The 12,914-nt window shown below is 54.9% G+C and overlaps 1 protein-coding gene across 32 annotated transcripts in view; it reads left to right on the forward strand.

Moving 5' to 3' along the window:
* LOC105479695 (nephrocystin 4) overlaps positions 1–12,914 on the forward strand; it is a 137,224-nt gene that overhangs the window by 84,082 nt on the left and 40,228 nt on the right. For 28 of the 32 annotated variants that reach the window (XR_011606357.1, XR_003017687.2, XR_003017685.2 and 25 more), the window contains 5 exons: positions 6,964–7,025; positions 8,653–8,760; positions 10,092–10,243; positions 11,751–11,942; positions 12,434–12,621. Coding sequence is in view for 28 of the 32 variants with exons in the window: in XM_011737870.3 (XP_011736172.2) it covers positions 6,964–7,025; positions 8,653–8,760; positions 10,092–10,243; positions 11,751–11,942; positions 12,434–12,621 (702 nt within the window). In the remaining 4 variants the exon portion in view is untranslated. Of the gene's footprint in view, positions 1–6,963; positions 7,026–8,652; positions 8,826–10,091; positions 10,244–11,750; positions 11,943–12,433; positions 12,622–12,914 lie in introns of all 32 variants that reach the window. The other 4 variants (XM_071067404.1, XM_071067415.1, XM_071067411.1 and 1 more) reach the window with 2 other exon arrangements.

A 12,914-nucleotide genomic window follows, 5' to 3' on the forward strand; every position in this document is an offset into this window, starting at 1 on the left:
TGGCCACCCTCTAACCAAGGAATGGAAGTTTGTGTGCAGGTGGGAAGGGTGCATTTTGCTGGAGAACGAGTGGGAGAGTGGGTCAGAGCAAGGCTTTGACAAGGGAGGTGACGCTTCTGAAACTGATCCTGGAGGTGACCCCAGCTCAGGACTCTGGCGAGTCACGAACGCCCCCTGTTCCTGGGCTGCCTGCGATCTGGATTCCTGCAGCACAGAGTCCTGTGCTCACTCATCATCCAGTTGTCCCTTGATCTCTGCTTCGGTTTTGCTCGTTTTCCGATTCCTGTTTTCAAACTCTTAGGAAGAATGAATTTTTACCTACAGATAGTTAGGAATAAAGACCTTTCAGGTGGGTCTGCCGTGTGAATTCTTAGTGTCTAGAGTACCACTGGATACTGACTCAGCCTTTATTTTCACGGCCTGATGATAGGAAGCTGCTTTTTGCAACCCTTCTTGAAACCCCAGAGACTGCATCTTTACTAGCGATGGTCCTTCCTTTTCCCCTGCCTTTCAGGGCCAGCTCTTTACCCCTGTTCCTAGCAGGGCCACACTCTACCCGCAAGGCCCAAGGCCCAAGGCCTGGCCCATCCCTGCCTTCCGCCAGCTGCCATGAGTTGCTAGGCAACAGCCTCTTCTTGCTGCCCCCCGTCCCTCCTCCCTCAGGACTTCTGTCTCCCACGGAATTGCTGACCCCATAGTTAAAGGCAGGCAGCTTTGCTCAGCTGGGCAGTTGCTCAGTGAAATGAGCATTTTCCTCTGTTAAGACCCCTCATCCAGCCCTCTGCTGACCCCAGTTTGCTCAGTGGCAGGCTGGCAGCACAGCCAGGCCCAGGGGGACAGGTGTGTTTCAGGGCGGAGCGGGGGTTCCACCTGGCTCCTGCTGGGGCAGTCGGGCCACAGGGGACTGGTGCTGTGGGGACCCCGTTCACGACTCTGTTCACGTTTCCAGGAAGGACACGTTGACCTCCATGCACGTGTCCTGATGTCTCGAGAGGCCCGTTCTCCCTTCAGCCTAGGAAGACATCTCAATGAAGACCACAGCCCCGTCCTCCACTGAGCTGTTTCCTTATCTTCATTTCTTCCTATGGTCCTGTCATAGTGCAGGCGTCTGATAAAATGTTTGTTGGAAAATGAATCCATGGACATGGGAAAGTAAGGGTGGTCAAAACACATCCTTCCTTTCCCCTTGCTTCTATTTTCACTTTTTAATTGGCAACACTGCATGCATATTGAAAAGTTATGTGGCTTGAGGGGATAGATAGCTGCTCAGTGAAACCCTAGGTCAGGACATGGACACTGCAGCCCGGCAGCTCCGGGACCCCTTCGTGTATCAGTACTTTTTATTTTCTTGAGAGAAGATCTCAGTCTGTTGCCCAGGCTGGAGTGCAGTGGCGTAGTCACGGCTCACTGCGGCTTCTACCTTCCAGGCCCAAGCGATCCTCCCACCTCTGCCTACCATGTAGCTGGGACCACAGATGCATGCCACCACACCAGGCTTTTTTTTTTTTTGTATAGATGATATTTTGCCATGTTGCTCAGGCTAATCTCGAATTTCTGGACTCAAACAGTCCTGCCTTGGCCTCCCAAAGTGCTGGGATTACAGGCACGAGCTACCATGTCTAGCTGGTAGTCAGTACTTTTAATCCGTCTGGTGAGGTGACGCGGGAGGTGAGAGAGGGTTGCTGGTGGGGAGGCCGCCTTCTGCCCCAGCCCCATCCCTGTTCGTCTCCTGGCCCGCATGGGTGATGAAGAAGTGAAGCCCAGTGCGCTTCCTTTGTGGGGAGCTGCATGCCTGGTGGCCATGGGCTTGGCTGGAGAGCTCCTTCCTCTGTTTTGGGCTGTGAGTTTAGTGGTATTATTACTCTGGGTAACAATGTTCTTTTGTGTTCTCTGCCTTATGTATAGAATTATCTCCCTGGGGGTGGAGGAAGGAGGAATTCTGAGGAATCTTGTCCTTGTGAGCCTGTGTGAGCATTATTTTTCACCATATAACTTTTGCCGTTCAACTCACCCACAATGCTGAGAGCCGTGGGCTGGAGGGCGTGACCCTCTCTCTTGCGTGTGGAATGTGTGTGGGTTGCGTGCTCTTGCAGGTCCCCCTCCAGGCGAGTGCAGAGGCAGTGTGAAGACGCTCTGTGCGACCAGGTGGGACGTGCGGCCCTCCCAGGGCTGGGGTCGGAGTGCAGGCCCTGCCTCGCCTCCTGAGGCCTGCGCTGTAGTTGAGTGCAGGGCTTTTGAGTTTCTTGAAGCTAAATTGACAGAAAAGTAGACACTTGAGATGTTGTTGACTGAGGTTTTCAGCAAGTGGAGACTGGAGAGTGATAGAGCGTCAGGGAAAAGGAATCTTCAGAGAGGTGGCAAAACCTGCTGCGGTGCGAAGTCCAAGTTTTTCTTTGTCTCTGGCAATCCATGTGGACCATTTCTGGATCGCAGTTGGCTCTGGTGTCCCGGGAAACCAGTGACTTAGTCTCTTCCTGCTCTTCTCAGATCTGGCTCTGGGCCAGAGGTGTGTGCTGGCGACTTAGGGCCCCGCTGGCCACGAGCTTCTTGGAGCAGCCAAGGAAGAGCTAAGTCTCTGTGCTTTTTTTTTTTTTTTTTTGAGATAGAGTCTCACTCTTTTTGCCCAGACTGGAGTACAGTGGCGTGATCTCTGCTCACTGCAACCTCCGCCTTCTGGGTTCAAACAATTCTGCCTCAGCCTCCCGAGTAGCTAGGATTACAGGCATGCGCCACCATGTCTGGCTAATTTTTGTATTTTTAGTAGAGACGGGGCTTCACCATGTTGGCCAGGCTCTGTGCTATTCTTCTTAACACCAGGTTATTTCCCTGAAACCAGGGTCCTGTGGTGGCTCAGCCAGACACTGATTCCCCCTCCCAGTGAGGGAGCCCAGGCCTCTGCCACAGGGGTGTGAACGGAGGGGCTCCGTGTTGGGAGAGGTACCTGATGGTGCTGCTTGCTGTGGAGGTCTCAGCTTTCCGTTCTGTGTTGTGTTATTACTTCAGGCTCCGTCAGGGACCTACAGGTGTGTCTTATAATGACTGTTAAACTAAATTTTAATTTACTTTTAAGTTTTATGGGTAATGTACAGGTACGTTTCCTAGCATGTCTAATGGGCGTGGTTACCACAAGTTTGCCAGCACACCCACATACACTGTGGGTTTCTTTCATTTTTCTCTCTAATATTGTCAACCTGAAATGAGCCACGGGCACGGACTCTCCACAGTGAAGTTGCTTTGGGGCTAGCAGGGTGTTGTAGCCTGGGCTGTGTGTGCAGGGTCAGACTGTAGGTGCCTCCGGGGGCTTGGAGCAGAGGAGAGATTTTAAAACCAAAAAGCAGACATTTACGTAAGCTGTCTAGAAACAAAGACCCTTGGGGACAGAGGCTTGTTGCGGGGGTTGGGGGAGCACAGCAAGTCGGCTTGTTGTCAGGCAGGTGTCCCTGATCTGGAGTGCTGTGGTTTGGAGAGACTCCTGCCTTGTTACCGTCCTAGGCACTCGTGTGGGAGGGCCCCTCCTTCATGGCTATGCAAATTAACCTGCTCTAGTCACTTTTGTTTGTTTGTTTGTTTTTTATTTTATTGTTTTTGAGGCGGAGTCTGGCTTTCACCCAGGCTGGAGTACAGTGGCGCGATCTCGGCTCACTGCAAGCTCCGCCTCCCGGGTTCACGCCATTCTCCTGCCTCAGCCTCCCAAGTAGCTGGGACTACAGGTGTCCGCCACCTCGCCCGGCTAATTTTTTGTATTTTTAGTAGAGACGGGGTTTCACTGTGTTAGCCCGGGTGGTCTTGATCTCCTGACCTCGTGATCCGCCTGCCTCAGCCTCTCAAGTGCTGGGATTATAGGCGTGAGCCACCGCGCCCGGCCTCTAGTCACTTTTTAACTTGCCCCGGCTGCCTTCCCAGGTCCGCACACACTGGCTGGCCTCCTCCTATCCTGTTGCTCCCCTGCCTCACGCAGGATCTGCCGGGTTCTGCTGAGGTAGCTTCCATTTGCAGGAGCACCTGGGTGTGTCTGATGATGTTTTGCTGTTTTCGCAGCACTGCCCCAGACAGCCTTGTGTGTGTCGGTCTGCTCACTGCAGCTGCTCCTTCCTGTGTCCTGTGCACACGCCTGCTGCTCCCGGTTCACTTGCTGACCCAGATGCTTGTCAGCTGAGTCCTGTTATGTGGTGGAAGTAGAGACGGGGCTTCACCATGTTGGCCAGGCTCTGTGCTCTTCTTCTTAACACCAGGTTATTTCCCTGAAACCAGGGTCCTGTGGTGGTCAGGCTTCCCAGACTCCACCGTGGTTTTTGGAGACTCCTGGTGCCTGGAGTACAGCGGGTGCTCCCTGGCGGCCACGCTGTCCTCTGGGCAGGACTGAGAGTATAGTTTGGGAAGCACCTTAACCCATAACCACATCGAACGCTAAAACAAAGAGATTCGAAACTGAGTTATTTTGTGGCCTTGGTGTATCTCTTCCTGCTGTGCTTCACTGGATGGATCTGTGTTTTGGGCCCTGGGGCTCTGGGCTTCCCACCAGATGTCTTTTTAAATGGCCACCTTTAATGGCCTTTTTAAATGGCCTTTTAGGTCGGTTTACTCTCTTGGAAGAAAAATTTGCATAAGTCATTACATAAAGAGTTACTTGAAAAAACTTTCCACACTGTGTGCAAATTTGAGACGATGGGGAAATAAAGTGCATGCGAGAAGTTCGGATGTGCTTGGAAGGTTTAACTTTTCATCCAGGTTTTCCTCCCCAAGAGGACACACACAGGCGCAGAGAGCTGGCCCTTGAGTGCCCGCTGTCTCTGCTGAAGATAATGGAGCCATTTCTGGCAGTTTGTCCTCATTATCAAAATCAGCCTGCGGAGTTTTCCGAGTTCGCATTTACGGAGGAGCAGAGTGGAACTGCACTTGCCGCTCTGCTGTCTCATCTTTCAGGCTGTTCTGGGAGGAGGTGGGCAGGGGGTTGCTGCACGGAGCTCTGAAATGGACTGTAAGAGGCACTCAGAGAATCTGGGGAGAGGCCCCGGCTTTGAGGACAGCTGGGTCCCCGCAGAACCCTCATCTGCGTTTTGCTTTTAGTGAGATGATATTTCCTGGGGAAGCAGAGCTTGCTAGATTATTTGCTAACTCCCTCCGAGTGCGTGAGCTCATTTATAGAAGGGCAGATTCCTCTGACCAGAGTCTTTGCGCTCCTTGGAGCCACGTTACTGTGGCTGGTTACAGAGGAGTTGGGCGGGCCAAGTGGGCACTGCCCAGGAGGTTGTTGGACTGGGAGCTGTGCCCGCCGGGCTGGGCAGTTGGATCCTCTGAGGGTTGAGGGCTCCCTCTGGCCTTGCCCCCACTGCCTTCCACCCACCCACAGGCCCTTAGCAGAGTCTCCACCAGATCCCGCAGATAGGGAAGCACCTCCTTGGATGGGTTCTGAGAGCTGCTGGGAGAGGCACGCGGCGGGGATTGGCTCGATGGTCGCGCAGCTCTGGTGTTAGGGCGGTGCTTTCTGGATTTGTTTCTCCTTGGTCAACAGCGTTTTCTTTGTTTTTGTTTTGTTGGGATTCAGAGCGGAACAGGAAGTGACTGGGCAGTCTCTATCCAGAGCGCCCAGCGTTTGACGTCACAGGCCTCTGTGCTGTGTGCTTGGTCCGTAGGTCCCGTGGGTGCCGGCCCGTGCTGTGAGCTGCAGGAATTCAGGATTCCAGGACATACAGGAGATTTGTTTGCCCAACCTTCATGGCAGCAGAGGCCACAGGAGAGGGAGGGAAGGCGAGCTGCTGGGCCCAAGATGTGGGCCACATGGGGGTGACAGGAGGTGGGACAGGGCCATGGGGGAGCCTGATTTCTCCGGAGGTCTGGGTTATCCTGGAAGTCCAGTGGGGAGTGGTGGTGTCTGCTGCAGTGGAGAGTCCTGTCACCGTGAAGGAGGCTGTCATGAGCCAGGCGGGGACAGGACATGGGCTGGAGTCTGGGCTGTGGGCCTCAGGGAAGCCAGGCAGATGACTCAGTGCACGGGGCTCCCACCCTGGCCTCTGAGTGGGCAGAGGTGGCCCCGTCAGGATGGGCTTAGGGTCTGGCTTGGTGGTATCATGGCAGGCAAAGGCAGGTGGCGGTGTATGTGAAATACCATAAGAAGCCTGGTGGGTTTCAGAGACTCCAATGATGCTGGTGCTTCCTCCTGCTGAGGTGCAGGGGCTGAGTGCTCTGGGGCTGCTGGGCCATGAGGTGTCCATGTGGCCTGGGGAGGGGTTGCAGAAGCAGCACAAATGCCAGCTAGGGTGAGGTGGGGCTGGGCAGGTACAGGTGGCCCTGAGATGAGGCTGCTGGCTCTGTGGGCAGCCCCTGGATGCTTGGGAGGCAGCCATGGCCTCATAAAGGGCAAAGGCTGTTCTCAGTCCCTGGCTCCAGGGGGACCACATGAAGGGCTGGCCTTGCCTCCCCAGGTGGGCCTCCCAGTGTTACCGGGCCCGCATGGAGAATCCTCAGCAGGACCTGGACGACAGCTTGTGCTTAGTGGGCGTTTGCGAGGCTGCGAGCCAGGTTGGCAGCTCCTGCTCAGGAGCTTCTCAGTTAACAAGACAGCCTGAGTCAGGGAGCTGCAAGACCAGGGCAGCCTCAGACCCCAGCTCTTCTGGGCAGGGAAGATGCAAAGATGACAGGTGAGGAGAAGCACGTTAGGGAGCGCCAGGCACTCTGTGCTGTGAGACCTCCTGGCCTAGGAAGAACAAGGGATGCATACCACGAGGACGAGGCCGGCTGTACCCCCTCTCCTGGCTGCTGGTGCATGCCAAGGCTCTAGACAGACAGCGACACTTTTGGGTGGCACTGTCGCTGCTGTTGATCCTGAGCAGTAACCAGCGGCCGCCCCGTTACAGACAAGGTGGTAAGGCCTGTGGAGACCTGACTGCCTGGGGGTCCAGGGGCCCACCGCCCCCCACACAGGCTGACACATTCCCTCTCTTACCCCACTGTGCTTCCTCCTAGGCCTGCCAGCGCCAGCACCTCGAGGTCTCGCTGCCCCGCAGGACTCGCCTGTGGGACCAGGGGTAAGTCCAGGCCCCCCACGGCCTCCTTCAGAATTCCAGAGTCAATTACTTGCAAGAAAATCCTCTGTCTCCGCTTAAGCACAGTTGCTCCCTGCGTGCTTCTGTGTGGCTGGGGAGGATTGCTGGCGGCGGCGGGGTGTCCCCTCCTGCCCTGTCTGTGCAGCCTGTCCCTGATGTTCTGACTCCCAGTGCGGGCTTTTAGTGGGGCTGCTGCTCGCAACCCCTATGTTGCTGTATAGGGCATCTCCACATCTCCCTGGCAGTTACATCTCATGGTGGCAGCTCTTTCAGGACTGGATGGCCTTCGCTTTTTCCGAGAGACACCGAGGTGTGGTCCTCACCCTCTTTGCTCTCCCGGACTAACTCCACCAGGAGCGGTGCCTGGCAGCTATTGGTGTCCAGGGCACCCGCCAGGCACAAATGCTGGTGGAGACTGGCACTGCTCTGAGAACCACGAGCTGCTGGCAGCTGCATGTCCGACGGCGCAGATCCCTGTGGCGCTGGAACTTCCTGGGTGGGAGGAGAGGCTCCTTCCTGCTGGGCCGTTGCCCGCCGGCGGTCTGAGCTGAGCTCCTGCTTGGCTGCCATTCTGGAGTCCTGAGACACCCGTGGCGCTCACCTGTGGCTCCAGGCTGGCCTTGGCTGTGTGAGTTCGAGTGAGGTCAGATGTGGCTTGTTCCTGCTGATGACTTTGTCTGCCAGCATCACCCTCAGAATTGACTTTCTAGAAAAGTTGACTAATTCAGTATCCAAGGCTGTCTCCAGGAAGCAGCTTTAGTGTGTCATCTGCAGTGGGAAACCGGATCACGAATGAAAAATACTGGATTCACCTAAAGGCACGAGTCTGTGGACGGCCTCCTGGGCTTCCCTGCTGGCCCAACCTGGCATTTTCCCTGGAGCAGTTTCTCTGTGACCCTGAGTGGTCACAATACCTTGTGGGGTCTGAGGGAAGCTGAGCCGGCCCCAAAGATCTCCTCTGCTCCCTGAAGATGCTGCTAGGGTCCCCTGGGGATGCTTCATGCACCCCACCCCCCATTCGTTCCTCAGTGCCTCTTCATACATTGGGGCCTCTCTGCCAGCACCTGGTGTGGGCCAGCCATCATTGCTGACAGTGAATGTCTCGGATGCTGGCTGTGTGTACTGGAGTTAGAGTCCAGGTTTGAGATCCGTGTCTTCAGTAGTGCCTGGGCCCCCAGCCCTTGGCATCAAGGTGGTCATTGCCTTAACAGGGAGGTTTGTTCGATAGGAGTGCAGGTGGCTAGAATCGGCAGGGCCTTGGGGGTGCTCAGTCCAGTGCTGTCAAGGGACAGAGAGGCACAGGCCAGGCTGCCCCTGTAGCTGGAGATGCTTTCTCCTTTCTTGCTTGTTTTCCTTGTTAATAATATTCTTATTCAAATATTATGATCTGGGGTAGATCATGGAATCACCTCTCTGTTGTTAAATAAAGGAACTTGAGAAGTGGTGCCAGGTTCCAGAGCTGCCCTGGCTGGGAGGCTGCAGCCATCACTCCCTTCCGTGGCTGGATCCAGGGCTGCCCCGTTCCCCGGTGTGGCTAGTGCATGCTGGGAGCTTTGTGGATGGACTGGCAAGTTTCTGAGCCCCTCACCTGTGCTTTCTTTCCTTCCAGTTGTCGATTTCCCAGCTGGCGGCCTCCCCGCGGTCCCCGACTCAGCACTGTGTGGCCAGGCCTACTTCACAGCTGCCCCATGGCTCTCGGGCCTCCCCGACTCAGGCAGTAAGTGCCGCCCACCTCCCGCCTCGCCTTCCACCAAGGAGTGGCTCCGCAGCTCCTCACTTCGGGTTTGTGCTGTGCTGGTCCTCAGTTAGGTGGCAGAGACCTTGCGGGTTCCCTGGGATGTGGGTTGGGCGGGGGTTATTGCTTACTCTGAGGCCTCAGACAGTTGCCACCATTCTGTCTTGGAGACCAAAGAAGAATGTGGCCCGTGAGTTCTTCATGCCACGGCACTTGATTCAGATTGTGATCTACCCGCGAAAACAAAGCTGAGCTGTCCCTAGGTCTGTACGTGAAAGTAAAAGGAAGGTGTGGCTGGATCTGTAGACAGAGGCTGAGACAGGCACCCAGTACCCCGGGACCCTCCTTGCTGTCAGCAGCTAAAGGAGGTGAGTGGAGCCCCCCCAGCCTGTTTTCAGGGTGCGCTCCTGCCCGTGTTGCCACCAGCCCTGGGGAATTCCTGTGGAGTTTGGTTTCCAAAGTCAGCTGGTTCACCCGCAAACCGCATCTCTGGTCTTAACTGGAGTTATGTTGAGGAAAAATAGTTTCTTTTAATTCCTTGTTTGAAAACACTCCTAGCACCATGAGTCTCTGCTGCCTTATCTCTAGCATCTCTGGGGCTCGTGTGTTTGTGAAGAGCTTGCCTAGCTTTTTATTACTGGTGCCTGAGACATGGTGTGAGGGTGATCTGGTTTCCTCTGGCCTGGAACAGAAAGCCTGGGAATGAAGCTTGAGAGAGCACATTCCCAACTCCCAAGCCAGCTCCTCGCTGAGAGGCCTGCCTCGGCCTTGGAGGGGAGTAGAGGTGGAATACGAGTGAATGACAGGAAGGTTCAGGGGCTGTGAGGACAAAAGACTGTCCAAACACACCAGCCAGGGGCTCGGTGCCACGGTTTATCTTGGAGTGTTGAGGAAGCTTCATCTTTCTATTCTATAAACATATTTTGATGTGAATTTCCCATCTCAGGTGTCAGATGTCTCCCACGGTCCTGACCTGCTCATAAAATTAGGATTCCTTCCTCACTGCTTCTCAACTCACAAATTGGGTTGCTACATGAAATATAGGATGCCCAGTTAAATTTGGACTTCAGGTAAACAACAAATAATTTTTTGGTATAAGTATGTCCCAAATATTGCAGGGAACATACTTATACTAAAATTATTTGTTGTTTACCTGAAATTCAAGTGTAATTGAACCTTCTGTATTTTTATTTGCTAGAGCTGGCAACCCTCCAGAGGCAATTCATCGATGAATCCCCTTAGATCTGGGCACCGTTGGTTGTTAGGAGTTGGGGTCCTTGGTGGCCTCACTCGAAAGCCCTCGTTTTGTTCAGCAGGAGTTCCCGTTGGAGGGCGGTATCTCCCACCTGGAAGCTGACCTGAGCCAGACCTGCCTGGTCCCGGACACCTCCATCGCCGAACAGTTACAGGAGCTGCCGTTCACGCCTTTGCATGCACCTATTGTTGCGGGAACACAGACCAGGAGGTGAGGTGTTGTTGTTGCGGGAACACAGACCAGGAGGTGAGGTGGTGGTGTTGCGGGAACACAGACCCGGAGGAGGTGAGGTGTTGTTGTTGCGGGAACACAGACCAGGAGGTGAGGTGTTGTTGCGGGAACACAGACCAGGAGGTGAGGTGTTGTTGCGGGAACACAGACCCGGAGGTGAGGTGTTGTTGTTGCGGGAACACAGACCCGGAGGTCAGGTGGTGTTGTTGCGGGAACACAGACCCGGAGGTCAGGTGGTGTTGTTGCGGGAACACAGACCCGGAGGTGAGGTGGTGGTGTTGCGGGAACACAGACCCGGAGGTGAGGTGTTGTTGCGGGAACACAGACCCGGAGGTGAGGTGTTGTTGTTGCGGGAACACAGACCCGGAGGTCAGGTGGTGTTGTTGCGGGAACACAGACCCGGAGGTCAGGTGGTGTTGTTGCGGGAACACAGACCAGGAGGTGAGGTGGTGGTGTTGCGGGAACACAGACCAGGAGGTGAGGTGGTGGTGTTGCGGGAACACAGACCAGGAGGTGAGGTGGTGGTGTTGCGGGAACACAGACCAGGAGGTGAGGTGGTGGTGTTGCGGGAACACAGACCAGGAGGTGAGGTGGTGGTGTTGCGGGAACACAGACCAGGAGGTGAGGTGGTGGTGTTGCGGGAACACAGACCCGGAGGTGAGGTGGTGTTGTCGCGGGAACACAGACCAGGAGGTGAGGTGGTGTTGCGGGAACACAGACCAGGAGGTGAGGTGGTGGTGTTGCGGGAACACAGACCAGGAGGTGAGGTGTTGTTGTTGCGGGAACACAGACCCGGAGGTGAGGTGTTGTTGTTGCGGGAACACAGACCCGGAGGTGAGGTGTTGTTGTTGCGGGAACACAGACCCGGAGGTGAGGTGTTGTTGTTGCGGGAAGACAGACCCGGAGGTGAGGTGTTGTTGTTGCGGGAACACAGACCCGGAGGTGAGGTGTTGTTGTTGCGGGAACACAGACCCGGAGGTGAGGTGGTGTTGTTGCGGGAACACAGACCCGGAGGTGAGGTGGTGTTGTTGCGGGAACACAGACCCGGAGGTGAGGTGGTGGTGTTGCGGGAAGACAGACCCGGAGGTGAGGTGGTGGTGTTGCGGGAACACAGACCCGGAGGTGAGGTGTTGTTGTTGCGGGAACACAGACCCGGAGGTGAGGTGTTGTTGTTGCGGGAACACAGACCAGGAGGTGAGGTGGTGGTGTTGCAGGAACACAGACCCGGAGGTGAGGTGTTGTTGTTGCGGGAACACAGACCCGGAGGTGAGGTGTTGTTGTTGCGGGAACACAGACCAGGAGGTGAGGTGTTGTTGTTGCGGGAACACAGACCAGGAGGTGAGGTGTGGGTCTGGGTGGGATGGAGCCAGGCACGTGCTGTGTCGTCAGACTGTTGGACCTTGTGAACACCAGGCGTTCCACAGGGAGGTGCATCAAATGGGTCCCCCTTTCCCGGGAGGCTGCCTGAGGAGTCTCTGTGTCTCAGCTCTGCAGGGCAGCCCTCGAGAGCCTCCATGGTGCTCCTGCAGTCCTCCGGCTTTCCCGAGATTCTGGATGCCAATAAACAGCCAGCTGAGGCCATCAACCCTACAGACCCCGTGACGTTTAACCCTCAGAAGGAGGAATCGGATTGTCTACAAAGCAACGAGATGGTGCTACAGTTTCTTGCCTTTAGCAGGTAAATGCTTGAATATTCTGTGTTACTCATCTGGCTTTCACATTTCCTGTGTTGAAGAGAAACTTTGTTGAGATTCTGACCTGGCAGAACTGTCTGTGCTCGGGTCTTAGTAGATTCGGGAGTGCCATCTGTTTTTATCTTATCTTGGCTAGGACCCACCCATGGCATGCTAAATGCTGTGAAAGCTGCTTTGCCCCATCTTTTGTGGTCCTTCATTAAAATGTGGATGGTGTGTTGTCCAGCTCTTAGATCTTAGTGTAGCTCTGAAGGCAGCTTCTCTAGCCGAGAGTGTCCTTATACTCGAGAGTGCTGCTGTCTGGCCGGCTTGCTGAGAGCACAGCAAAGCGGTTCCGTTGGTGACCGTGGCAGCCTCTTTACTGTTGCCCCAGCAACTAAGGTGCCTGGACCATCCCCTTATGCGAATGCACCTCAGACCCCTCAGGTTCTGTGCCATGGATACTCGATTAACCCAGAGCTGTTGTTGGATTCAGAGTGGCCCAGGACTGCCGAGGAACGTCATGGCCAAAGACTGTGTATTTCACCTTCCAGTTCTACCGCTTCCCACCCGCAACAACGCCACGACTGCAGCTGGTCCAGCTGGATGAGGCCAGCCAGCCCGGCTCCGGTGCCCTGACCCACATCCTTGTGCCTGTGAGCAGAGACGGCACCTTTGATGCCGGTGAGTACTCATGTGCATGGCAGAGGTGAGACATTCTGTACTGAGTTGTGTGTGTAAATTGTCAATGTTATGAAAGTGGTACTATGAAAAGTTTAAAACATATACAACATTAGAATAACACGGTGAACCAGTGCAGCAGACACTCAGCCCCAGCAGCTCTTAGCTACCTCCCAACCCAGCGTCCTCCCCCAAGCCAGGGTTGTTTTGAAGCAAATCCCAGACATTACAGAATTTCATGTATGAATATTTCCTTATGTATATCTAAAAAATTAAGAATTCTTATTGAAAAACAT

Source organism: Macaca nemestrina, chromosome 1 (assembly GCF_043159975.1).
Source record: "Macaca nemestrina isolate mMacNem1 chromosome 1, mMacNem.hap1, whole genome shotgun sequence".
In the NCBI taxonomy this organism is placed as follows: Eukaryota; Metazoa; Chordata; class Mammalia; order Primates; family Cercopithecidae; genus Macaca; species Macaca nemestrina.